The sequence below is a fragment of the Drosophila nasuta genome, chromosome 3 (assembly GCF_023558535.2).
Source record: "Drosophila nasuta strain 15112-1781.00 chromosome 3, ASM2355853v1, whole genome shotgun sequence".
NCBI classification, from domain to species: Eukaryota; Metazoa; Arthropoda; class Insecta; order Diptera; family Drosophilidae; genus Drosophila; species Drosophila nasuta.
Genome location: NC_083457.1, coordinates 36,583,554 through 36,610,775, shown reverse-complemented (window position 1 = coordinate 36,610,775; position 27,222 = coordinate 36,583,554). Strand labels below are relative to the sequence as shown.

Below are 27,222 nucleotides of genomic sequence, written 5' to 3'. Positions count from 1 at the left end.
CAAGAACACGCGAGAGAGAGAGGGAGAGAGCACTAAAAAGCGTGAGAGAGAGATGGAGGAACCACCGCATTGATACGACATGGCAAACTGTCACATTAGCATATTGGGAACGCAACGGACTAACGAAAAATGCGACTTGGTCTCTGCTGTTTGCTGTTCTCTGTTGTTTGCCAGTCAAGCGGCGACGATGACGTTGACGTTGACGTCCGCTACACCGACGCCAACGTCGCAGTCGCTGCCGCAGTCGACGACGACAGCGACGTCGAGAGCAGGCGCATGCGCAACTTTGTGTGTTGGCCAGAAGATCGTGTCGGTCCGTTTGTTGGTATCAGTCGGTTTGCAGACTTTCGCGTGTGCGGTCGAAAAAAAAAGCATAAACGAGGCAAGCAGAGATAAAAAGTAAAGCTTGGAAAGAAAGGCAAAGCTGGAGAGAAAGATAAAGAGACAAAAAACACGAACGAAAATCTGACCAAGCCTGGGCGCGTCTTGTTGACAGTTTGAATTATGTGCTAAACGACTGAGAAATACTCAAAGAAAAATACAACACAACACAAAAAAAAACATAAACACGAGAGAGGCATAAAAAAGAAGAAAAATAGTTCATATACAATACGAAATCGATGCATGTGATTAACATAATTAATGGTGAGCGAACGGGGAAAACCGGAAACTGAATTTGACGAAACTGAATGCCGAGAAAATTCTTGCCACTAACGGTAAATACGCGTTAAAGGCGCATTTAGTTAACGTAACGAACGAACGAACGAACGTAACGTGTTCCATCCGTGTTTGCCTGCTCATTAACTTATCACTGCACAAAATTGCATAAAGACGAGTTTTGCAAAGAGAGAGAACGAGAAACGAGTAGAATAAGAAGATGCTGCTGCTCCACTTACATCATTGGCCATTAGTCTTGGCCATAATTTCCTGCATTGTCGCCGCCTCAACAACAGCAACAACAACAACATCTACGACGACGACGACAACAACATCCTCCATACCTGGCAAATATGAAGCCTATGGCAGCCAACATCAGCCAAAGAAGCTGCGCCTTGGATTGGGTGGACTGGGAGCTGCTGCAACGGGCAACTCCACAAGTGCCGTGAATGTCACTGGCAATAAACCAGTATTCCGGCAAAATCCGATCAAGAATTGGTTTGGCGTCTTTAATCGCAATAATTCGCCGCCGGCTCAAGACCAAACGACGACATGTTCTTGCAGGTGAGCACAGAAAAATGAAGCAAAAAAAATTAAAAATAATGAAAAACCAGCTGTCATGGTCATGATAGTCAACTTCCAGTTAGCCAACAATTCATTGGGTGTTTATTGTCATGGCATACAAATCAGATATTACAGTTACAAATGTTGCGTGATGTGCGAGATTTAGTTTTCCTAACACGCCCCATGACAGATCTCATTGACGTGCAGGAGAAACGTTTGCTGCAAAATAGTCATGAAATGTCCAGAATGAGGACTACAATCAATTAGCCATTTCCGTGCCGAAACCAATAACATATACTTCGACTTTAAAGATCTGTAGTTTAGTTCTCTAGCTAGCTAGCTTTCTAAAAACATATATTTTCGCCTTTTATGGCCTGCAAAGTATCAATTTCAAGCTTCATAGTTAAACATCCAGTAAACGTAAGTACTTTTTGCCTTCTTGCCTTTGACAGCTGAATCAGACACACTGCTCAAGCTAGTCAGTCTCTGTTCTCAGTTCTCAGTTCTCTGTGCTGGGTTCTGCAATCTAAAGATGTGCATTTGAAAAGCATTCCATAGATGCCTGCCTCAAATTGCAATGCCCAATGGGGAATCGCTTCGCTTGGGGCATTGTCGTTGTTGTTGCGCGAGAATAGACTGAGAACTGAGAACTGACACGACTGTAGGGACTGAGAAACTGTTTGCATAAGCAGCCACTTCAGGGAGTACGCCCAGGAATGCCTTTGTCGGCATCTGTTGCATTGGAATTTTGATGAATCGATTGCGCTGATCACAACAGGGAATTGGGTTAGGTCAGTGCAGTGCTTTTCTTTAGCTTTTCACTTTTCGAAAAACCATAAAATTAGTACTAATTGATATTTGGAAATTACCTTTCTAATTCGTTAAGAGATTACAGAGCACTTAATAGCTCCCTCTCTATCTAGTTTTTTACAATTCTTTCGAGTCTAAAGTTTAGTTTTTTGTTTTTGTTATCTAAAACTCGTTTAATTTGATGCTTTTAATTTTTACTTTTATTTTATTTTTGCATTTGAAATGAATCTATAACTAATTAGCATACGATTCGATAATATTCAAAGTAAATGTATCTGTATCTAAAATGTTTGTATCTGTATCTGTGTGTGCTGGCCAAGTTTAGACTGCATGCCATGGGGTATACTCGCACTTACTACCATATACACACATATATGAGGTGTAGTTCGAACTGAGGCCCAATGCGTCATGCGTTGTTCGGCAGGGGAACGCGACATTCTCTGAATTGGGTCGCACACATTTCTCTGCATGCCTTTGTCTTTGCTTTTCGGGAAGCCGTCTCCGACGCTGCCTTCACCTTCGCCTTCGACTTGGCCACCATTTTAGGGCAATGACTTGATTAAACAACAACAACATCAACAATCGCAGCCAGAACAAACGACAACAAAACCAAACAGAAAGCCCTCGCTCGAAATGAATAAGAATATAAGAAATATATTATATATTAAACATCGATACAGCAGATAACTTGTAGTATTTCCATTTGGCGAAACCGGCTCTCTCCCTCTCCCTTTCCCTTTCCCAACGTCCCCTCTCTCACTCTCTTCACTGCTTCAACAGATTTTTAAATGCATCTGCTTTGTAGTATAATGTTTTTTTTTTTTGGCAATTATAAAACCAGTTTAGTGTAACGACAACTCTTTAAAGTTGATGGAAAATCTGCAAAACGTTTTGCCATCTCAATAAAACACTTTGACACTTTCTTTATGACATTATTATTTATGAGGACTGTTAATCTCTTTTGGGTTATTGAACTCTGTATCAATCGACACACAGTCCATCCGTCATTTAATGCTAATGAGACAGACTTAAGAAAATATTAATGAAGTCTTAGACACTTCATTCAGAGCTAAGCTGCAGTCGATCAGAATAATCAAAGCCAAAATATTTTATTAACTGTGTGTAACTGTTCTTGACAGACTATTTATAGGTAATAAATAAGAATAGTATAAGTTATATTCAACAGCTGCTATGCAGTTGATTGTTCAATTGCTGTGATATAAATATATAACATTTTAGTTTCACTGGCATATAAATTATTTGTGCCCTATAAAATATATTTTATAATCGTTAAATCCTTGGTACCAAATACATATTTATATTATATGTATATATATAGAGTGGAACAAAACATAAACTTTAAAGAAAGTGCAAAGTTTTCGTTGCTATCTAAATAAACAAATCTACAAATGCAGATATAAAAATAATTACATTTTAAACAAATAAACAAGAGCCTCTCTATGTATGTAGCAAAATCCAGTTTCTCATCCGCAACGATCGTCGTCTACAGCTAGACAAGATTATTCTAAGCTCCATCTCCTACTTCTCCCACTATTTTCCCCACAAGTCTGAATTGAAATTTCCTTAGCTGAAAATGAGTTTTCATACGCTGCAAACTGGTTGAGAGTTAGTACTACTCGTTGATGTTGTTCATGCCCGCTCAAGTGGATGATAATCATTTATTACTGAAGTCCACTTCCACTTACTCATACTCCCCTCTCCCTCTGCCTTTACCCTATTTTTTTGCAGATGTGGGGAGCGTAACGATGAGTCTCGAATCGTGGGGGGCACCACAACTGGCGTCAGCGAATATCCCTGGATGGCCCGACTGAGCTACTTCAATCGATTCTACTGCGGCGGTACGTTGATCAACGATCGCTACGTGCTGACGGCGGCGCACTGCGTCAAGGGCTTCATGTGGTTCATGATCAAGGTGACCTTTGGCGAGCACGATCGCTGCAATGACAAGGAGCGCCCCGAGACGCGTTTTGTGCTGCGCGCCTTTAGCCAGAAGTTCAGTTTCTCCAACTTTGACAATGACATTGCGCTGCTGCGCTTAAACGATCGCGTGCCCATCACCAGCTTCATTCGGCCCATTTGTCTACCCCGTGCGGAGCAGCGTAATGATCTGTTTGTGGGCACACGCGCCATTGCCACCGGCTGGGGCACGCTTAAGGAGGATGGCAAGCCGTCGTGTTTGCTGCAGGAGGTGGAGGTGCCTGTGCTGGATAACGATGAGTGTGTCGCACAAACGAATTACACACAGAAAATGATCACCAAGAACATGATGTGCTCTGGCTATCCAGGCGTTGGTGGGCGTGACAGCTGTCAAGGGGACTCGGGTGGTCCTCTGGTCCGTCTGCGTCCCGATGACAAACGCTTCGAGCAGATTGGTATCGTCTCCTGGGGCAATGGTTGTGCGCGACCAAATTATCCCGGTGTCTACACCAGAGTCACCAAATATCTCGATTGGATTGTGGAGAACTCGCGGGACGGTTGCTTCTGCGATGAGGATTACTAATGCACATCATTCAACTTTTAGTTTGTAGCTCTCTTAGCCTTAGCTTTTAGTCTTATCTCTATGCACTTTTTTGTACTTGAATGCGAAAAGAAACATAAATACAAAAAACAAATCCAACACACCCAAAACAAGTTGAATAAAACCAACCAACGAGTTCCTTGCTTTATTGGCCTGGCTACAAAAGTGCCCTCATCAGAAAAGTTGCTACAAACAATTATTATCAATATTATTAAATATTAAATAAAATTTCATAGAGTCGGCGTTAAAAGTTAATTAAACTAACAATTTTGGTTTTAAATTTAAGTTGCTCGCGCCAAAGGCGCACTCAAGCAGTACACTGCTTGCAAGCAATGCACAAATTTGTTGAACTGCTTGTGTGAATAAGCTGCTTGCTAACACTGCTTCAAATTTGCTTGCATTTTGTTTAGTACAACTCGATGCGAAAGTTTTGTTTTATTTAAGCGTAGCTTTGAAACGCGATTAATCATTTATAATACAGTATAATTATAACAATTAACGTAATTTAGTATACTTTATTTCCCATTTAAAACACATGCTTGATATGCAAACTTGTATTTAAAGTGAAGTCAAAACAAGACGTTGACTACTTTCGGTTTCGTTACACACACGAAAAGCGCATGTTGCAAGTTGGCAATACACAGATAACTGAAAACTCTCACGCACACTAATGCATACTGTATGTGTACTAATTCACATTTGACTTTTCGATGCGGTGTGTGCGCCCGAAAAATAAAACAAAAAGCGTTAGAAGCAATACACCTAAACAAGCTATGAGGAAACTGGTTTCCCCATTCAAACAGCTGTAAATACACATAGGCGAAGAGTCATGGGAGAGCGTGAACTAACGTTAATAAAGATGAACAGCGGCATCGGCAGCAGAAGCAGCAGCAGCATTAGACAGAGCAACTTTGAAAAAGTCAAAGCATTAACTTGGCCCACTCTGGCTTTTGTGGTTTGGTTCCGTTTCACGCAGCAAGTTCACATTGCTCGCGCCGTGTTTACTTTTCATATTTTTGTATTTTCAAAGATTTGTGATTCACAACGCACACATAAGAAGACAAACCAATGTTTGCAGATAATATCACTTGGCACTGATAATAATTATCTATGGGTTTTCTCTACTAGTTGCTGATACAGGCAATTACTTTGCAAAAGACATTCATCAATTGCCACACTTTTCACTCAACTCACTTGCGTAATTATTCAATTTGTCACACCGAAGATTCGCAGTCTCACAAAGTGTTTTTCTTCTACTGGCTGCAATGCCACTGCTGCATCAAGTGTGTTGACGTCTTCCAGGTCAGCGGTCGATGTTGGCAAAAGTTTTATTCGAAAAATTGTGTTTGCTTTTTTGTTTTCGCTGTGGCTCGTTTTATTGCTGGTTTTGTTTGCCTCTCTGTGTTGGCAGCAGCTGTTGTTTACCGTTTGCCGCTCGCGCGCTCACTGAAAATGCCGCCAGGCCGTGCGTCTCGATCGTTTCCCAGAGATTAGCCTCGTCAGAGAATCGTCTCGGGTGCTGCTCAACAAATATCGTTGTCGATGCTGTTGTCATTGCATAGCAAAGTTTCTCTCTCTTTCTCTCTCTCGCTCTGAGTAGGCCGAGACTAGAACTCTTATCTTAGCAAACTTCCAAATAATGTTCACATACGTCACAATCACCAAAATAAATATTATCTTCGGTTGCTTTTTCCGAAAAACTAAAAACTCAAAAATTATATATAAATAATAAATATTCGCAACAATGGCTTCCAATCCAGATTCAATGGACTCTAAGGATCTTCCGACAACCTCTAACATTGGTGGCGATGTTTTTGCCGAACTTGACAAACGCTTGGTCGCTCTGTTAGATCGTGCCAATAAGCTAGAATCGACACTGGCTAGCTTAAATGATGATCCCCTAAATGAGAATAAAGAGTTGCTTTCGACTCTAAGCGATGAGGAAACATGTAGCTTTGAGTACGACATCGACACAGATGATTGTGATTTGGAAGATGACGATAGTGACAATGATATTCACGTTGAAAAGATTCAACTGAACGCCAATGAAGATTAAAAGATCTTTTTTTAACACAACTGACACGGTTTAAAATGCATAACTAAACGTCAAATGCTTGTTAACTGCCAAAACAAATTCAAATTACACTAAGCTGTACGATTTCAACTTATATTACGACGTACTAATACATGATAAAATCGATTTACGTTAATGTTTAACGTTTTATTCCTTAAGCTTTTGACATATTTTTGTATTTGACTTCAATTCCCACTTCTTGCTGTCAGTGGCGCCATCTATTAGCCAGTAGGTGCTCAATCTCAGCTGTACGCTGTACTGCTTGCTACTGCAGCATTTACACTGCTTGTAGGCTTATAAATGTACGCAAAATGTACTAAGCTTATTATCATTTATTTAAATAATTTTAATATTTATAATACTTTTGATATAATAATAATTGATTTAAATTATGGTAAACAATGATCTTTCATAGTCTCCATACAGCTCACGTGGCTGTGGTGGTCGATATTTCCTCATCGATCAACTTTTCTGTCGTCGATTCTGTTGATTCCGATGATAGGGCACAGGCTACAAACGAAATAACCTGTGTTGTGCACAGCTGAGTCAACTCATCGAAATATTCGCCGTTTGGGCAATCGGCCTCCGCAATTATGGTACCGTTTTGACATATAGCAAATCCGGTGCATCCATCATCCGACAGGTTGGCCAGCTGTATCGTTGTATTCCCCATGTTAACGCATCGATTGTAGTCACAACGTATATCAGTTCGTGGCACGCAGGCGCCACCATTCGCAGCAGAGAAGAAGCGACCGTCGGAGCACACGCCATGCTCCAGAACCATTTGCCCCTGAGTGGTATTCCGACAATAATAGTAGCCATTACATGTTTCATCGTCGGAGATGAAGGTGCCCGCCTTGGGACAGACATCGGGAAGAACTGTTTGGGGTGGTGCCTCTGTGAAAGCGCACTGCACGTTCTGCGGATAGTCGCATTTACCCAGGCTCGCACTAAAGTAGTAACCATCTGGACAGGTGCCATTGACGAGCTCTGCCTGCCAGCACATTTGCCAGCCATCACAGTTCCAAGTGTCCTTAATAAAGACGCCATCGGGCAGAATGTTACAATAGCTGTCGGGGTTCATTTTGTCAGTGCAGGGATAATCGCGAATACAAGCTTCGGTACTGGGATTATAGTTCAACCCAGAATTACATTCGCCCCTTGTGCCAGTGCCATTCTTGCAGTAATAATAGCCATTGCAGGTGTATGGATCGGCCGTAAAGCCATTGGAAGTAGCGGCGCAAGGATCACTGGAAACACAGTCCACATCTGCAGAGGGTAAACAGTCTTCACTCTCTCGATCATAGAATAGTCCCTCGGTACAGGATCCATTAACAGGTAAGTCATTAATGCACTGTATCCATTTATCACAGGCTCGAGGATCGTTGATTTTAGTGCCATTTACAATTAGGGTGCAAATCAAATCCGGATCAAATGTGGTTGCTACAGCAGGTGCAGCAAACAGGCCGATGGCGAGTAGTACGAACATTTGCCATAAAGTATTCCTTGGAGTTGTCGTATCTGTAAAGTATAAGTACTACTTAATTCAGGAAATATCTTTGAAAATAAAGGAAGTTAATTTTTCATCCCACATATTCACAATTATTGTTCACTTTAATTTAATGAATTTATAATTTTTAAAGGATAATTAATTTTCTCGTTCCTTGAATATAGAACGGAATATAGAACAGAATATATTTTCCAAGATTATAATTCAGGCGTAGATAATAAATTTATTAGAAACACTTTCTTTTGCTTTTTCGTTTATATTGCTATTTTATTATTATTTTTTATTTATGTTTAACTTTATTTAAACGTAATGAAAAAATTATAGATAACGTGTTCAATTTACGCACTCATTTTTTTATTAAATTAACTTCGATCCGAGGTACGACTAGTCTGGTAACAGACAACAGCTAACTGAATTAGAAACTCAAACTAACTGCTTTTTTATGTTCTAAAAGCGAAGACAGTAAACTATTCTTGGAACATTAGAACAGAGCTAAAAGTTGTCGTTTTATTATCTACCCGAAATTGATAATTCAATAACGAAATAAAATCATTATTTGACATTTGATAAATTAGGGAACAATTGTTATCGAGATAAAACAATTTGTAAATTGCTTAAAAATAAATAAAGCGTAATCCAAAGTGAGTAAACATTACGCGTTCTACAATTGGATGTGCTACAATTGGATGTAAATAAATAAGGGTTAACAGAATCAATAATTGATTTGTCATAGGTATTATTTATACCGTATGCTCTGAGAGTCATGTACAAATACGGGCACTGCTTATTAGCTACAAGTGAACGATAGTGTTTTTAAACAAAATTAAAATTTGTAACTTCCAACTTGAAAATGAATCGCCGATTTACCTCATTGCTCATAGTTTTTATATTGGTGTGTGGTTTATTCGTATTATACTATATAGTACTAATGCCCGAGAGATTGTTAAGACAGCAACTTTTTGAATGCCAAATGCAACTAAAAGCGAAAAAAGTAATGAAATCAGAGAGATCAATAGTAAATGAGAACACAACCGGAGGACTATCGCTCTCTTATCGCTTTCCTAGGCATCTTTTAGAACCCCACAAACCATGTTATATACAGAGTAAGGGACGAAACAATGTATCTATTGTCTTGGGTATTCCAACAGTTTGCAGACAGAAGATGTTCACTCTGCGAACAACTCTATACAATCTCATAGTGAACATGAACGAGCAGGAGCAGGATGATACACTTATCGTTGTTTACATAGGCGAAAGCAATGAGGATGAAGTGCAGCAGATTGTAGAAAAAATTGAAAGAAGTTTTCAACAGCAATTGAATAAAGGACTAATAGATATTATAGCACCAGCTGCAAATTATTATTCAGACATGGACATGTCATGGCAAAGCAAACAAAACTTGGACTTGGCGTATCTAATGGCATATGCCCATGCAAAGGGAGTCTTCTATGTGCAACTAGTAGATGACATTATGACGAGGCGACAGTTTATCACCAGCATGAAAAGATTTGCGCTGATTAAGAGCGCTTTGGCGAATCCTTTTCAACCAAGTTGGATTGTTCTGGACTTTTGTGAAGCTGGCTTTATAGGGAAACTCTTGAAGGCAACTGAGCTACCCTATTTGATCACGTATCTGCAGTTGTACTACAACGATATGAGTGCTCTAGATATACTTACTCATCTGATTGAGGCGAAAATGTGTCGCCAGGTGAAAAAAGATAAATTGCAGTGTCAGCATTTGAAGACAAAACTATGGCAACGTTTTAATAGCAACTTGTTTTACCATATCGAAAATATCTCTCTTGAGGATAAGCTGAAGCTGCAGCTAGGTGGAGAAGATTAGAATTAAGATGAAAGCCGGATGAATAATATCATTTTAGGGTATTATTTATATAAGTTTAAATGTTTCAACGTCATTTCGACACAGGCAAAGTTACAAAAGAAATAGAAAAAGAAATCATAATGCGTTTGTTCCACTCAGATTAAGTTCCACAAATATCAATAAAAAGAGAATTATAATGAAAACATAAAACGTCATTCGCAATGTGCGTTCTTATTTATGTTAATTATAAATAAATATATTTTTAGTTATGTTCATTACATATGTGTATTACAACTAAATATATTTTTAGTCTTGAAACCGCAAGAATAATCGAATATAAAGGGCGAAAGTCCGTAAGGGAACATTAGTTAAAGTCCAAACATGAAGGGAATCATCGCATTTGTGAGCTTAGTCGGACTAGTGCAGTCGCTATCGTGGGAGTGGGAAGATTTTAAAATCACCCATTCCAAGGTATACAAGGACGAAGACGAGGAACAGCTGCGTTACTACATCTTTCAAACGAACAGGGAAATAATGAAATTGCACAACGAACGTTTTGCAGCCGGTAAAGAAACCTTTAAGATGGGTGTTAATCAGTTTTCCGATTTGTTGACTGAGGAATTCGAGAAGCTCATATTAAGTGACTACAATATGACCCAGGAGGATGATAAAGATGCCGACTATTTGGTTTACGATCCTCCTGCCAATCTTCGAATTCCACCGAGCATTGATTGGCGTACAAAGGGTGCAGTAACTGAAGTTAAGAACCAGAAGCATTGTGGTTCCTGTTGGGCTTTTGCTGCTGTAGCCACACTGGAGGGTCAACATTTCCTCAAGACAGGCAGACTTGTAGCACTCTCAGAGCAGAATCTTGTTGATTGCTCTACGAGTAATAATGGATGCCATGGAGGATCAAAACTAAGTGCTTTGATATATGTTAAGGAGAACCATGGATTAGATACTGAACGATCGTATCGCTACAGAGCAGAACAAATGCATTGTCAGTTCAAAAGGTCATACGTAGGCGCCACAGTCAAAGACATCGTGCAGGTAAAGAGAAATAGTGAATCAGCACTGGCAGCAGCTGTTGCCACAAAAGGACCCGTTGCCGTGTCCGTAGATGCCACACACATGCATCACTACGAAAGTGGAGTTCTTCGAAAGACTTGCCACAAACCAGCCCATCATGCTGTGACAGTTGTGGGCTATGGCGTCGATGGAGACTATGGAAAGTACTGGTTGATCAAAAATTCCTGGGGCTCTCAGTTTGGCGAGGATGGATATGTTCGCATGGCGCGCGATGACAACAACTTGTGTCACATTGCCAGCAGGGCTGTGTATCCATTGGTGTAACTACTACTTCATATAATTTGTCAGTGAAATATTTGCTATTTTTTTACTAAATGGTTCTGCTTCTGGTTCCAATGAATACTCTCTCATTGCTTCGCATTGTTTGCAACAATGTCAGAACTGTGTATATTATCGTTTTTGCTGTAAATAGTTTAGAATAAATAGTTTATAAACATTATTATTTTAAATAAAATGTGTAAATATGTATATGCATGTAAATGGGTTTAAGCAGATTTAGCGCTGCACTTGTTCGTTCAGTCGTTTCTATTTCATCTTCCAGAGTGCATCCAGTTCATTCAATGGATCCTTGCTCTCCTGTTGTTCCTTCGCAGTGACCTGCGGTGCCATTTTCATCTGATACGACGTCATGATGCCACCTAAAAGTCAAGAGATCATCTTACTTATAGTGCTAGGATATTGAATGCGCATATTGCTTACGCTTATTGAGCACATCATGGGCATGGCTAAGTACAATCTGCATCGACTGTTCCAGCATAGCTGCATCCCGCAGCGAGTTTTGGCGCTGCATGCAAATACGGGACCAAACATCGACAATATCTGCAAGAAAAGATGATGATAAGCAATGTTTTAATAAAAATGTTGCTTAAATTAATGTTAAGTTTCATTATTATATTAGACAAGAATACATAATATAGAAGATACATTCCAATGGCGACTAAGCAAAGACGCCATCGGGCAGAATGTTACAATAGCTGTCGGGGTTCATTTTGTCAGTGCAGGGATAATCGCGAATACAAGCTTCGGTACTGGGATTATAGTTCAACCCAGAATTACATTCGCCCCTTGTGCCAGTGCCATTCTTGCAGTAATAATAGCCATTGCAGGTGTATGGATCGGCCGTAAAGCCATTGGAAGTAGCGGCGCAAGGATCACTGGAAACACAGTCCACATCTGCAGAGGGTAAACAGTCTTCACTCTCTCGATCATAGAATAGTCCCTCGGCACAGGATCCATTAACAGGTAAGTCATTAATGCACTGTATCCATTTATCACAGGCTCGAGGATCGTTGATTTTAGTGCCATTTACAATTAGGGTGCAAATCAAATCCGGATCAAATGTGGTTGCTACAGCAGGTGCAGCAAACAGGCCGATGGCGAGTAGTACGAACATTTGCCATAAAGTATTCCTTGGAGTTGTCGTATCTGTAAAGTATAAGTACTACTTAATTCAGGAAATATCTTTGAAAATAAAGGAAGTTAATTTTTCATCCCACATATTCACAATTATTGTTCACTTTAATTTAATGAATTTATAATTTTTAAAGGATAATTAATTTTCTCGTTCCTTGAATATAGAACGGAATATAGAACAGAATATATTTTCCAAGATTATAATTCAGGCGTAGATAATAAATTTATTAGAAACACTTTCTTTTGCTTTTTCGTTTATATTGCTATTTTATTATTATTTTTATTTATGTTTAACTTTATTTAAACGTAATGAAAAAATTATAGATAACGTGTTCAATTTACGCACTCATTTTTTATTAAATTAACTTCGATCCGAGGTACGACTAGTCTGGTAACAGACAACAGCTAACTGAATTAGAAACTCAAACTAACTGCTTTTTATGTTCTAAAAGCGAAGACAGTAAACTATTCTTGGAACATTAGAACAGAGCTAAAAGTTGTCGTTTTATTATCTACCCGAAATTGATAATTCAATAACGAAATAAAATCATTATTTGACATTTGATAAATTAGGGAACAATTGTTATCGAGATAAAACAATTTGTAAATTGCTTAAAAATAAATAAAGCGTAATCCAAAGTGAGTAAACATTACGCGTTCTACAATTGGATGTGCTACAATTGGATGTAAATAAATAAGGGTTAACAGAATCAATAATTGATTTGTCATAGGTATTATTTATAACGTATGCTCTGAGAGTCATGTACAAATACGGGCACTGCTTATTAGCTACAAGTGAACGATAGTGTTTTTAAACAAAATTAAAATTTGTAACTTCCAACTTGAAAATGAATCGCCGATTTACCTCATTGCTCATAGTTTTTATATTGGTGTGTGGTTTATTCGTATTATACTATATAGTACTAATGCCCGAGAGATTGTTAAGACAGCAACTTTTTGAATGCCAAATGCAACTAAAAGCGAAAAAGTAATGAAATCAGAGAGATCAATAGTAAATGAGAACACAACCGGAGGACTATCGCTCTCTTATCGCTTTCCTAGGCATCTTTTAGAACCCCACAAACCATGTTATATACAGAGTAAGGGACGAAACAATGTATCTATTGTCTTGGGTATTCCAACAGTTTGCAGACAGAAGATGTTCACTCTGCGAACAACTCTATACAATCTCATAGTGAACATGAACGAGCAGGAGCAGGATGATACACTTATCGTTGTTTACATAGGCGAAAGCAATGAGGATGAAGTGCAGCAGATTGTAGAAAAAATTGAAAGAAGTTTTCAACAGCAATTGAATAAAGGACTAATAGATATTATAGCACCAGCTGCAAATTATTATTCAGACATGGACATGTCATGGCAAAGCAAACAAAACTTGGACTTGGCGTATCTAATGGCATATGCCCATGCAAAGGGAGTCTTCTATGTGCAACTAGTAGATGACATTATGACGAGGCGACAGTTTATCACCAGCATGAAAAGATTTGCGCTGATTAAGAGCGCTTTGGCGAATCCTTTTCAACCAAGTTGGATTGTTCTGGACTTTTGTGAAGCTGGCTTTATAGGGAAACTCTTGAAGGCAACTGAGCTACCCTATTTGATCACGTATCTGCAGTTGTACTACAACGATATGAGTGCTCTAGATATACTTACTCATCTGATTGAGGCGAAAATGTGTCGCCAGGTGAAAAAAGATAAATTGCAGTGTCAGCATTTGAAGACAAAACTATGGCAACGTTTTAATAGCAACTTGTTTTACCATATCGAAAATATCTCTCTTGAGGATAAGCTGAAGCTGCAGCTAGGTGGAGAAGATTAGAATTAAGATGAAAGCCGGATGAATAATATCATTTTAGGGTATTATTTATATAAGTTTAAATGTTTCAACGTCATTTCGACACAGGCAAAGTTACAAAAGAAATAGAAAAAAGAAATCATAATGCGTTTGTTCCACTCAGATTAAGTTCCACAAATATCAATAAAAAGAGAATTATAATGAAAACATAAAACGTCATTCGCAATGTGCGTTCTTATTTATGTTAATTATAAATAAATATATTTTTAGTTATGTTCATTACATATGTGTATTACAACTAAATATATTTTTAGTCTTGAAACCGCAAGAATAATCGAATATAAAGGGCGAAAGTCCGTAAGGGAACATTAGTTAAAGTCCAAACATGAAGGGAATCATCGCATTTGTGAGCTTAGTCGGACTAGTGCAGTCGCTATCGTGGGAGTGGGAAGATTTTAAAATCACCCATTCCAAGGTATACAAGGACGAAGACGAGGAACAGCTGCGTTACTACATCTTTCAAACGAACAGGGAAATAATGAAATTGCACAACGAACGTTTTGCAGCCGGTAAAGAAACCTTTAAGATGGGTGTTAATCAGTTTTCCGATTTATTGACTGAGGAATTCGAGAAGCTCATATTAAGTGACTACAATATGACCCAGGAGGATGATAAAGATGCCGACTATTTGGTTTACGATCCTCCTGCCAATCTTCGAATTCCACCGAGCATTGATTGGCGTACAAAGGGTGCAGTAACTGAAGTTAAGAACCAGAAGCATTGTGGTTCCTGTTGGGCTTTTGCTGCTGTAGCCACACTGGAGGGTCAACATTTCCTCAAGACAGGCAGACTTGTAGCACTCTCAGAGCAGAATCTTGTAGATTGCTCTACGAGTGATAATGGATGCCATTACGGATCAAAACAAAGTGCTTTGATATATGTTAAGAAGAACCATGGATTAGATACTGAAGAATCATATCGCTACAAAGCAAAACAAATGCATTGTCAGTTCAAAAGGTCACACATAGGCGCCACAGTCAAGGACATCGTGTACGTAAAGAAAAATAGTGAATCAGCACTGGCAGCAGCTGTTGCAACAAAAGGTCCCGTTGCCGTGTCCGTAGATGCCACACACATGCATCATTACAAAAGTGGAGTTCTGCGAAAGCCTTGCCACAAGCTAACAAATCATGCTGTGACTGTTGTGGGCTATGGTAAAGATAAACACTTAGGAAAGTACTGGTTGATTAAGAACTCCTGGGGCTCTAATATTGGCGAACATGGATATGTTCGCATGGCGCGCGATGACAACAACTTATGTCACATTGCCAGCAGTGCTTTGTATCCATTGGTGTAACTAATTTGTCATTCTTTCTTATATATGTAGTTAAATATTTGATATTTTTTTAATCGTTTACTAAATGGTTCTGCAACATGATTACATTGCTTCATAAACGTTGTAGATATATTTATAGATACAATAAAGATATATATATAATATAGTTATCAAGTTACAATACAATCAGCACTAAAAACATCACCATAGTTCGAAAAAATATTTAGTTCATATAACAGTAAATAGTAGGACAAATACAATTTGAAACTTTCTTTCGATCGTTCGATATTTTGAATACTCTCTCATTGCTTCGCATTGTTTGCAACAATGTCGGAACTGTGTATAAATATGATGTTTTCGTTTTTGCTGTAAATAGTTTTGTATAAATAGTTTATAAACATTATTATTTTAAATAAAATGTGTAAATATGTATATGCATGTAAATGGGTTTAAGCAGATTTAGCGCTGTTGTTCGTTCAGTCGTTTCTATTTCATCTTCCAGAGAGCATCCAGTTCATTCAATGGATCCTTGCTCTCCTGTTGTTCCTTCGCAGTGACCTGCGGTGCCATTTTCATCTGATACGACGTCATGATGCCACCTAAAAGTCAAGAGATCATCTTACTTATAGTGGTAGGATATTGAATGCGCATATTGCTTACGCTTATTGAGCACATCATGGGCATGGCTAAGTACAATCTGCATCGACTGTTCCAGCATAGCTGCATCCCGCAGCGAGTTTTGGCGCTGCATGCAAATACGGGACCAAACATCGACAATATCTGCAGGAAAAGATGAAGGAAAGCAATGTTTTAATTTAAATTTTGCTTATATTAATGTTAAGTAATTTCATTATTATATTAGACAAGAATACATAATATAGAAGATACATTCCAATGGCGACTAAGCCGCATATATGTGGCAATTTATTGCTATTACTTACTTATTAAAATGGGTCGCTTGGTTTGAGTTCCCAACACCGCGCTAATGCCAATTGCCAATAGTTCTGATCGCTCAGAGCCTGTTAAGCAATTGAGAATGAGCGGCGATGTAGGCGTATTGGCGGCCAAACATCGTTCCTGATGCACTTGCAGTGCATTCTGGGCAATTCCGAGCAATTGAGTTGGCGAACTGTTGAAAAGAATAATGTTAACTGAGTTTATTGATCAATATATTATGTGCTTACGCTTTGGTCCATTGTTTGAGCTGCAGCACAGATAAATCCAGCACAGCATCGGCGCCATGCATCGACAACTTGAGCTGATACTCAGTGCAGTGGCTTAGCTGCTGCAGCTTCACACAGTTTACGGTGAAATCATCATAGTTCTTGGATTGATTGAGCTCTTGCGGCCAGTAGGGATCAAAGAGCTTTAAAAATGTCATATTAAGTGTAAAGTAGTGTATTTTTTTTTATTTATTTTACCTCATTCGTAGTATGCAGACAGCACACAGTGCGTGATTTTTCCGACCAGATCATAGACCAGAAATCATTGATGGTATTCGCCTGCGGAGTTTGAGCTACAATAATGTTGGGACAGCCAGCGCTTAAGCTCTGCAAAAAGGGAGAGAATATTGTAATAATAATAATATATCTAACTTATAATACAATAAACATATTCTGCATGAATGAACTATACAGCTGATATATGCATATTGATCCTTAGTATTTTTCTCACCTTCATGTAGGCCGCATTTATGTAGTCATCCGTCTGCTTGTCCAGCTTAACTCGCGCATGATCGTAGGGCAGGCAGTCCAATGAGCGATTTTTCTCGGGAAATAGTTTTGCAATGGTTGTGGTACGTTTTACATTAGTATTCTTGTCGAGCTTCTGATGCAGCTCTTGCCATTTGGTGCCCAGCTGCGTGTTGCCATTGAGCATCTTTACGTGCAGATTCTCAACCAGCTTTTCGTAGCTTTCCACCTCCTTGTGGAAGTACTTCAATGTCTTGTCGTCAGTAAAGGGATCGTGTGGTCGCATTTGGAATGTAATCAACGAATGTTTATCTGTGGTCAGCGGCCTCTCGCTGGCGGAATGTGTCAATGAAACCGAATCCCAGTCAAAGTTTTCCAATGAACTCAAGTCCGAGCAATTGGACAGATTGTCCAGGCTATTCTTGCGCTGCGAATTCGTTGGTAGGGCTGCAGCAGACGAAATTGTGGGTGACACTGCTGGCGCCACAACTGGAGCAGTAGCTGTTGCAGTTGCTGGTGGTGCTGGGTCAACCTCTGCCACCTCGCTGGTTGGTGGTGTGGGTGTGGACACAATCTGTGGCTGCAGCAGCGGTAACGGTAGCGGCATGGCACCCACACAATCCAAGTCCAGATCGCTCAGCAAATCCACATTGCTGGCATTGGACTTTGTCGGTTTGGTCGCTGCCTGCTGTGTGGCCGAGGAGGCATAAGGAGCACTGCTCGTGGTGGTCTGTGTGTTGGCGATGCTGCTGCCACCGCTCTGCATATAAAGCGAAGGCGTGGCAGGTGATGAATTGGACAACTCCTGCTGTTGTTGCGGCAACTGCTGTTGTGGCAACTGCTGAGGCTGCGATTGCGGTTGTTGTGTAGGTGTCTCGCCTGCCGAGTGATAGCCATAAGGAGGCGTGTAGTAGTTGCCAATGTTCTCTTGGGGCTGCGCTGCAATTGAGCTCGAGTCTGTGACGGTATTTGATGCCTTTGTATGGGAGACAATGGGCGACTGCAAGTGGAGTGAGATATTAGTGATGCTTAAATGGTAAAATCTTTTTAATACTCACATCAAAACCCGTGGCCGACGTGCTGCGGTTGGCCAACTCAGAATCCGTAGTGCCCACAATAGCACTCTGTTGTTGTCCGCTCTGTGTGAAATGGCCAGATCCATGTGAAACTTGTGGAATGTGATTGCTGTTGCCCTGCTGATAACCGCTGCTGTAGTCGTAGTTGCCCGTCTGCGGATTGTAACTGTAGCCCGGATGATTGGAGTAGCTATAGTAGTTGGCCTCACTGCCAGCTGCAGTTGGTGCAGCTGTGCTTGCTACGGCATAAGGCTGTGGTTGTTGTGTGGCCGCTGCAACTGCAGTTGAAGTGGCTGCAGTTTGAGAGGGATACAATGTGGGCTGCGGCGGATACTGTGGCTGCGATTGAGCAGCATATCCGACAGGTTGCGACTGCTGTGGAGTCTGTGATGAAGGCACATACGCGCCAGGTTGCAGTGGTTGCTGAGATGAAGGAGCATAGATGCCAGTCTGCGACTGCGATTGCTGTGGCGCCAGGGATTGAGGATACGCTGCGTTGGGCTGAGCTGCCGCGAAGCTAGTTGCTTGTTGCGGCGTTTGAGATTGAGGAGTATAATTGGCTGGTTGTTGAGGAGGATAGTTGGGCGTTTGTTGAGGCAACGGCTGAGACTGAGGTTGGGGTTGTGGCTGGGAATAGGCTGCAGCTGGTTGTGTGTACATAGAAAGCTGCGGCTGCTGCGCTTGAGGATAAGTTTGAGCTGTTGGTTGTTGATATGGCAACGGCTGCTGTACTGTTGACTGCTGGCCATAGGCAGACAGTTGAGCCTGTTGTTGCTGCTGTTGTTCTTGCAACTGTTGCAGTGGTTGTTGCTGTTGTAGTGGCTGTTGTTGTTGTAGTGGCTGTTGTTGTTGCAGTGGTTGTTGCTGTTGCAGTGGTTGTTGCTGCACTTGCTGCTGCTGCAGTTGTGGCTGCTGTGGATAGTTGTGTGCTTCGCTAGGCTGTGTCGATGTGGCTACATAGAGCGGCTGCTGATAGTTGTAGTTTTGAGCAGCAGGTGATGCAGCTGGCGCTGGATAAGTCAAGGGATAATTGTAGCCATAGGGCAGCTGCGATTGTTGGCCATAAGCAGCAGCTGCTGCTGCCTGATCCGCCTGCAGGTTCATCGCCGCCATGGCGCCGTGCAGCGTCTGCGAGTTGGGCGATGCCTGTGCCTTGTAAGCCGGAGGTGCAACATGCTGCTGTTGTTGCTGATACATTGGATTGGTGTAGCCAGCCGCATTGGGATCGTAGTATTGCTGTTGCTGCAGACTGTAAGGTGGTGGTGGTTCGTTTGGAGGCGGCGCTGTGGCGTAAGCCGAGCATGCGGCTTGCGTGGGATTCTCAGAGCCAACTGGCACTGGACGTACAGTCGGCACGTAAGGTGTGGCATCAATGGCAGCTGTAGCTGCAGCTAAGCCATTGTTCTTCGCCTTAAGATAATCACGCAACTTGGGTGCTCCACTTGAAGCTGGTGTTAAATCAGGTTTGATGGGTGTTGTAACAGCTGGAGCTGGAGCTGTTGTCTTGACAACGCTCTGCAGTCGCTGCTGACGCTCTTCGGACTGCACATCGCGTGCGGACTTAAAGCGAGTAAGCAGCTTTTGCACATTGCCCGCCAGTTTCTTGTAGAACTCGAGTCCTTTCGCCGACTTGGCCAGCAGATCTTCGTATACATCATAAGAGGCTGCCAACGAGCTGTAGAAATGCTCCCGCTTCTGCTTGACATCCTGCAGAGTCTTCAGCACTGGCGCAGCACGGGCATAAGCCTCAGTTAGAGCCTGAAGTATGTTGTGCTGGGCGAGCAGATTCTGATCGAGCAGCTGCGTTAGACGCTCGTGTTTCGCCAGCTCGGTGGCAAAGAGTGCTTGCAGACCTTCTTGCCCACCATGCGCAATCACCTTGGCCGTGATGTCGTCCTCGTTGATGGCAATTCGCAGATCAGCGTGGAATTGAGCACGTTGCGCTTTCATTTCATTGACTTTGTTCACAATTAGTTTGACATCTTTGAAGATCTCGGCGGTGTTTAGCTCCGAACTCAACTTGGGCATTAGTTGCTGTATCTCCTGCAGCGGACGAGCCAGAATCTTTAAATTGTTCACATGCAGACTCATTGCTTTGCGCAGCGTGTTGTTCGATTCGCCAGCTCTAGTGTGGGCTTCACTGTACTTCTGGAACTCGCGTGTTAGCTCCGTGATGTGGGCATTGGGCGTGCGTTGAACGCCACTCGCCGCTTGAAAATCGCGCTCTGCTTGCGCTTCTGCGTCCAGCATGTGAGTGAGTTCACTGAGATTGGTTTCGACGTCCGCTGTGATCTCTGCAAGTTGCGACATCGCTTCGATCAAATCACTAATGGCTGTTTTGTTGGCATGCAACGCTGCACAGCGATCCACAATGCCCTGTGGCAACTTGTTGGCCTGCTCCTCGTTGATGTTCAGATTGTCGAGCGTCAGCGAACTCATGTAGCTATCGAGCTGAGTGTCTTTCTCCTCTAGCAAAGCACCGTATTTGCGCAATATTTTAGCCTTCTCCTCGCTGTACATGGAGCTCGCCTCGTGCGCTTTCATCGGCACCAGACGTGCAAAGAGATCGGTGCCCGCGAACTCCTCGTCTGTGATGGAGAAACCAATGCCATTAACCAAATTGGCGCCTTGCACGGCGGCAATAGTGCTTAGATCTGGCACAGGTTCGTGGTAGATGAATTCGTTCTCGTTTTTAGCATTCTTCCGCTTTGCTTCCACCACATCAGCGGTGAAGCTGAGGGACTCGTTGATCTCCTTTTGATCGGGTAAACCCTTGGACTCCTTTCGCGCATCCTCCAGCTTGTCCCAGGCGGCCTAAAAGGGACATTGTTAATTGAATTTGTCACATCACATGTTATCTTCAATCTTACCTGATAGAGCGTCACACGCTCGCCCATCTTGCGCTGCTCCTCTGCATGTTGGCCTTGATACAAGTAGAGTATGCAGTTCAGATAGTTGATCTTGAAACGCACATACTTTTTCCATAGCTTGTAGACGGAACTATCGATCACTTGGGACACAGGTCCATCATCACCTCCAGTCAAAAGCGCCGCCAACGCTGCGCCATAGTAAACCACAATTTGTGCCGTCACTTTGGCCACAATATGTGGCTTGCGATTGTCAATCAACGACTTTTCCAATATGCATTCCTGCGCCTGGGCTAGCGACACCTGCTGCTGAAAGACCAAGAGTTCATTGGTCATAAAGTCGCCGCCGCTGTTGACATTCGCATAGCGCTCTCGCAGTTCATTGTAGGCCCAAGCAGCAGCCTGTCGATAGAATACAATAATTTAATTATGGCAAGTTAAACGAGAGAATTGTTATAATTAACTTAGTCTAAGTTACAAAAGCTTATTGTCTGTGTATGTGAAATAAAAGAACATGAAAGGACAAAAGGTAATTAACTAGCTCCAAAGTTTCACCCAAAGTCGTTTCAGGAATATAATTTATTTATTTACGTGTTTAATTAATAATAATAATAATAATAACTAAAAGAAAGGAGTGCTTGCTACTAAGGCCATCGACTCAAGTTTCAGGAATAATTTTCATCAGCTATTCTTATCGATTGAAATTCTCATAAACTAAAAACCAGATGATAAAATTCTCAGAATTGTTTTTCTAAGTGAGAGAAATTTAATCTAATCGACGACGTAGCTATTAATTAGTGTTTCGTTTATTTATGTGGATACGGATATAGCTTTAACTCTACAGATCTTAGATATTTAACAGTTCAGTTGTCACACCGCTATAATACTCTGCTATAAATACCGGGTAGTTACCTGGAAGTGGGTGCAGGCCATTTTCATGCCATCGCTGTCGCCGCGAGTCACCGACGCTCCCGACTGTGTGTGCGAGGCAGCAATGTTGAAGAGGACAGCGGCGCGTTCGAAGCGCATGTCGCTCACCTCGTGCACCGTGCTGTGATAGAGATCCTTCCAGGTGAATGTAAAGATGCTGCGCTCGGCAAGCTGAGGGAAACGGTTCTGCAGGGCATGCAGCTGGCAATAGTAACGTTTCATAATGGGAGCGCCGTCTTTAGTCGTCCGCATCGCCTGATTACGCAGCGTTTCCAGTGCATGCACCTCTTTCGAGTAGGCTTCGGCATCTTCATGATAAAATTCGGCAATATACTAAAAGATAGATAGAGAGAGAGAGGGACATAGCTTAATAAAGTGTTTTGTATTTGTTTAGCAATTACTCGTGATAATCAGACAACAACTGCAACAATAACAACAACGACAATAATAACGACGATGGCGACTGCGACAACAATTGCGATGACTCAGCGGCTGTCTCAGTTGCAACCCACACCTTAATGCGGGCGACGAGGTTGCCGGGGAGGCTCCTCGCATAACAAAGAAAGGGTAGCAAAGACTGGGGCTGTGAGGGCAGCAAAGAAAGCGCAACATATTTGTGGATCAGCAGCAGCTGAAATTGATTAGTTCGTCGACCGTTGTTCGCACTTCTTCCCTGCCGTCGTCGCAGTCTCGGTCGCCGTTTTTCTCAATCTCAATTACAAATTGTTTAGCAAAAAAACTCACCTTTTTCAGCGCCATAAAAGATGTGCCCTCGGGACTCGATTTGAGGGCAAACCAAAGCATGTGCAGACGCGGCACGGCCTCCATTGTTTTGCGTTTTTTAAGCAGTCTTTAGATGTTTATTTATTTATAATTTGGAGAGGTCTTTTAAAGAAACGTCCAATGTAGAGGTGGAACAACATCGATGAATGGCACTATCGATGCAACGACTAACGGCACACACGATATATCGATAAGTGGCACTATCGATGCGTCGATGTTGAAATTTTTCAAATAATTACGTGTTTTAAATCATATAAATTACATAAATTTATGTATGGTTTGATAAAAATAAAAAGAAAAGTATTTTATTTAAGAAGCTAAGGTTGTAAAATATACCATTTAAAATCATAAGAAATAATAAAAATGAATGAGGGACATTTATGGGTGTAGTTACTGAATAGCCAAGACAACACTCTCTTGACGAAAGCCATTTGTAAAGTGGTTGCTGTCTAGATGGAGTAATACAAATGCTTACCGCCAGAGGGCGCTAGTGTGGTGGTAACGGATTGAATTTGAAATTGTGTAATATGCAAAATGTAGCTTAAATCTCATTTTATACAGGTGAAAATATTTCATGTGAAACTATTTAGAATGATGCTCTGCTCTTTCACACCTCCCTAATAAACTGACCTACATAATCCTTAAGCGAGAGCAAAATAAGTAAAAATAATGCAACGAACTACTAAGTTGTGTTTATACAGAAGAAGTGCAAATTTACATTTTCGCGGCGTTTGTTGACAGCAAAGCAACAATGACAACGACAAATGCGACAACTCGCTGGCTTAGTGGGAGACCGAGAGATGGAAGGGTGAAAAAGATAATAGTAGAGATTATTTTCCTTTTGTTCCGTTGCAAAAAATGAGACGATTTTAGTTAATTTTATTATTTATATGACCTTTTTTTCGACATTTTTGTCATTGTTGCTCTTAACAATTATTTTTAGCACTTCCTGTGCGAAATTCTAACCGCAGGGACAACAAAAACAGCTCGCAAGCGTCCAAAAGAGACATGGAAAGTGAAAGAGCGCGAGAGAGAGAGAGAGAGGGCGACAGTTGGCCAACTATGCACTTCCTGTCGTTGTCTTCTATTCTTTTCGCACCCCACTGTCTAAGCTGGCCAACACTTCAGTGAGGATTTTCCGAAACCCGAAACGTTGTTGTTAACATTTCCGTTGCTTGCAAAGGCATTCTCGATTGTTGTTGTTGTTGTTGTTGTCGTTGGTGCCCACATAATTCGCATGGCTAACAACTGCACAAGAAGAATTTGCTGCGAAATTATTATGAAACATTTACAATTTGCACATGGCAAAGCGCTTCACATTTTCATTCATATTTTTTGCTCTCTTTCTCAAAATGCACTTAAAAATCAAGTTGAAGTTTTTGCATTGTCCTGTGTGTGGCTGCTGTGTGTGTGTGAGTGTGTGTGAGTCTGCGGTTGTCAAAATGTTTATTGCGAATGTCTAGAGCCAAATGAAAACGAGGTGCTGCAGTTGGAGAGAGAGAGTGCACTTGCTTTATGTGTTAGCACACAAAAGTATGCAGCATAAACCTATTTCCTTCGACCCAATTCCGTAGATGCAGCTAAAATAAATTACGTTGCATACTTTTAGACGCGTGCTTAAATTGCTGATGGTAAATAACTGAAATATTGCATTTAGATTTTTCTGTATATTCTATTCTTATATTATATTTTGTTTAATTAATTATAATGAATTTATTTATTTATTTATCTATTATTTCCTTATTATGTATTATTAAATACAGGATTCAGATTTGCTATACTCATTTTCCTTTGAATTACTTCTTTACTACTAATACAAATTTTCAAAGCATACTTTTAGGAGCTTTATAAATTACCTGACGAATTGTGAACGGTCAACAGATAACTAGATAATTAAAAACTGAATCTAAAAAGAACGATATAAAATAATTACACAACAAGGTGAGGCATTTGAGTGCACATTATTCAAATAAGATAGTTTTAATTGACTGTCAGCAGGAAAGTTGCAATAAAAGTTTTGTTAGAAATTCTTTTCAGAGTTGTCCAACTTATTACTGGTCGGTATCTAGTTAGATGACGTTATAAACTGGCAAGTTTATTGTCGAATCTTAAGTGCATCAGTTAATGACAATAAAAGTTGTGCCGAGTGCAGTGCAGTGCTTAAAGCAATTAAATAAACAGCCTGTGATCATCATCTCATTGATTATGTGAGTAATCTGTGGGCGCAACACAAATGAGAGAATCCCACGCATAAATCTCGCAAGTGAAACTCATTAAACTTATCACTTAATGCTGAAAACCAAATGGCAAAAGTCATAAAAAATATACAACAATAAACATTACTCATAAGCCTTGGAGCCGGACAACAACAATGCCCCGTTGCATGTGTGGACAATTAAAAAAAAGAAGGAAACCAACGGAAAGAAAGGACAAAATGGCAGTTAAATTTGAAATGGGCTCGTGCATATGTGTGTGAGTGTGTGCAAATGTGAGAGTGTGAGTGTGAGTGTGTGTGTGCAAAGCCAAGACCAACAACAAAGATAAACAGCGACTAAACAGGGACTAAAAACAAAGCCAAACAAACCGAAGAACCGCAAACCGAGACAACATCAGGAAAGGGGAGAAGGGAACGGGAAGAAGAGAGGGGAAAACGCACAAACTTGCGCCTGGTACATAAAATCTACGCGCGGCCTCAAATTAATACGAATTTATGACAATTTCAAATGCATTTTCAACGTCCGCCCCATTCCAGAGATCATAAAAATTTTTATGCCAAAAAACACGCGCGAATTTTCCTTTAGCCAAACATTTTTATGTGCTGCCTGCCACGCCTCTAAAATATCTATACATGTGAGTGTGAGTGAGTGTGAGTGCTTGCCATGTGTTTGATTCGGAGTTCCGTCTTCTTGTTTGACCATTTTTATGACCCGCACGAATCTGCCCAAGCAGCAGCCCATTTTGTAGGCTTTGTCTTACGAGCTTCCGTTTCCCCCTTCCCCCTCTCACTTATTCTTATAATTTTTATGACTACTGACAATGCCATTTCCATTTCCATTTACCCGGCACGTTTCAAGACTGAGACTGAAGCTGCCTCGGCGACTGCGACTTTATGCACTTTATGCACAATATACATAAATAAATTCGCATTAAATTTGTACTCTTTTAGAGTTTTATCCTCCCTTCTCCCTTCTCCACATTTGTGACACGCAACAGCAGAAACATTTGCGTAGCTCATAAATACTTTTAATGATCTGAACGTTTTGATTTTTGTTTGGTTTTTTATTAATTTGTCACAGCTTGTCAGTAAATGGAAAATGCCACTTGGAAATGTCTGCCTAATTTGTTGGGTACTTATTTATATGACCAAATATAAATGTTAATTGGCGGGTTAAACATTTCAAATGCGAGTAAAGGATTGTATTTGGATAAATATATGGCGAACATAAACACAAAGCTGTTAAACGCAAATAACACTTGTTGAGAATTCTGCTCATAATATTCGGTAATTAATGAGGATTAGTTGAATTTTATATTTTATATTTTACAATTATTTTTGTCACAAATTTAAAGGGCTAAAAATTATTTGTCAGCTGTCGAAAACATTTGCAGCACATTTTTTACTGCACAACATTTTTCTTTGCTCTGCAAAGTTGGCAAATGACAGGATTTTAATAGAAACGCGTTCACTGATTTTCTACTAACTAAAAAAATTGCAAAAAATACATATTATAGAGAAGTGAAACGAAGAGGAGAGTGGAGAGGGGAGAAGGGGTAAACTGGGCAAAAGTTGTCAGTCAAAAGCAGTAAAAACATTTTGCTGCACATTTTCTATCTGGCCAAGGAAATTTTCGAGCTCAACTTGTTTTTGCCGATTATCGACGGGACATTGGAACCGCGGTGGAGTGGCATCGATGCGTGAGGTGGGGAGGGGAGCGGTGTGGAGGAGACTATTTTAGTGTCTTATGCTCGCAATTTTCGCGTCGAATGTCAATTGATGCGCATTTCGTGATAATTTTCTTGTTTTCCGCATTAGTGCGTCGCCTACAAAGAATGAAAAAAGAAATCGAAGGCGAGAGAGGGGAAGAGGAAGTTGAAGTCTATTGCTTGTCCAACCCATTCAAACTTAAATGGAATTTATTTTTATTTTCCTTTTTTTTGGGATGTTCGAAAAGTGTTTTGCATTAAAAGTTTAAATTGAAATTCAATAGTTCCGATTCAAATGAATTTGATTGAAATTGCAGAACA

The 27,222-nt window shown here is 40.7% G+C and overlaps 9 protein-coding genes across 9 annotated transcripts in view; 5 read left to right on the top strand and 4 right to left on the bottom strand.

Moving 5' to 3' along the window:
- The window catches only part of LOC132791621 (venom dipeptidyl peptidase 4), a 91,087-nt gene extending 85,037 nt beyond the window's left edge, over positions 1-6,050 (bottom strand). The window contains exon 1 of the mRNA XM_060800623.1: positions 5,765-6,050. The gene's annotated coding sequence lies outside the window, so the exon portion shown is untranslated. The remainder of the gene's footprint in view (positions 1-5,764) is intronic.
- LOC132791624 (venom protease) lies at positions 321-4,780 on the top strand. Its single transcript, XM_060800633.1, has 2 exons — positions 321-1,221; positions 3,781-4,780. The coding sequence occupies exons 1-2, from the start codon at positions 878-880 to the stop codon at positions 4,550-4,552; spliced, it is 1,116 nt and encodes a 371-aa protein (XP_060656616.1). The 5' UTR covers positions 321-877; the 3' UTR covers positions 4,553-4,780.
- Positions 6,051-7,016: 966 nt separating the features above from the next.
- On the bottom strand, positions 7,017-8,175 carry LOC132790919 (peritrophin-48-like). Its single transcript, XM_060799678.1, has one exon. It carries the CDS (start codon positions 8,131-8,133, stop codon positions 7,072-7,074), a length of 1,062 nt encoding a protein of 353 aa, XP_060655661.1. The 5' UTR covers positions 8,134-8,175; the 3' UTR covers positions 7,017-7,071.
- A 1,141-nt stretch (positions 8,176-9,316) lies between these two features.
- LOC132788214 (alpha-1,3-mannosyl-glycoprotein 4-beta-N-acetylglucosaminyltransferase A-like) lies at positions 9,317-9,997 on the top strand. The gene has a single exon (XM_060795547.1). The coding sequence runs from the start codon at positions 9,317-9,319 to the stop codon at positions 9,995-9,997; it is 681 nt and encodes a 226-aa protein (XP_060651530.1).
- A 360-nt stretch (positions 9,998-10,357) lies between these two features.
- Positions 10,358-11,329, top strand: LOC132788213 (procathepsin L-like). The gene has a single exon (XM_060795546.1). It carries the CDS (start codon positions 10,358-10,360, stop codon positions 11,327-11,329), a length of 972 nt encoding a protein of 323 aa, XP_060651529.1.
- A 673-nt stretch (positions 11,330-12,002) lies between these two features.
- LOC132788212 (peritrophin-44-like) lies at positions 12,003-13,459 on the bottom strand. The gene is made up of 2 exons (XM_060795545.1): positions 12,825-13,459; positions 12,003-12,490 (listed from the first exon to the last, which is right to left on the bottom strand). Exons 1-2 carry the CDS (start codon positions 12,826-12,828, stop codon positions 12,003-12,005), a joined length of 492 nt encoding a protein of 163 aa, XP_060651528.1. The 5' UTR covers positions 12,829-13,459.
- Positions 13,460-13,637: 178 nt separating this feature from the next.
- On the top strand, positions 13,638-14,318 carry LOC132788211 (alpha-1,3-mannosyl-glycoprotein 4-beta-N-acetylglucosaminyltransferase A-like). The gene has a single exon (XM_060795543.1). The coding sequence runs from the start codon at positions 13,638-13,640 to the stop codon at positions 14,316-14,318; it is 681 nt and encodes a 226-aa protein (XP_060651526.1).
- Positions 14,319-14,679: 361 nt separating this feature from the next.
- LOC132789079 (cathepsin L-like) lies at positions 14,680-15,651 on the top strand. Its single transcript, XM_060796840.1, has one exon. The coding sequence runs from the start codon at positions 14,680-14,682 to the stop codon at positions 15,649-15,651; it is 972 nt and encodes a 323-aa protein (XP_060652823.1).
- Positions 15,652-15,766: 115 nt separating this feature from the next.
- On the bottom strand, positions 15,767-23,121 carry LOC132789078 (tyrosine-protein phosphatase non-receptor type 23-like). Its single transcript, XM_060796839.1, has 10 exons — positions 22,939-23,121; positions 22,177-22,527; positions 21,268-21,666; positions 18,380-21,211; positions 17,305-18,321; positions 17,052-17,180; positions 16,815-16,996; positions 16,572-16,759; positions 16,291-16,410; positions 15,767-16,229 (listed from the first exon to the last, which is right to left on the bottom strand). Exons 1-10 carry the CDS (start codon positions 23,020-23,022, stop codon positions 16,117-16,119), a joined length of 5,415 nt encoding a protein of 1,804 aa, XP_060652822.1. The 5' UTR covers positions 23,023-23,121; the 3' UTR covers positions 15,767-16,116.
- Between the last annotated feature and the right edge of the window lie 4,101 nt (positions 23,122-27,222).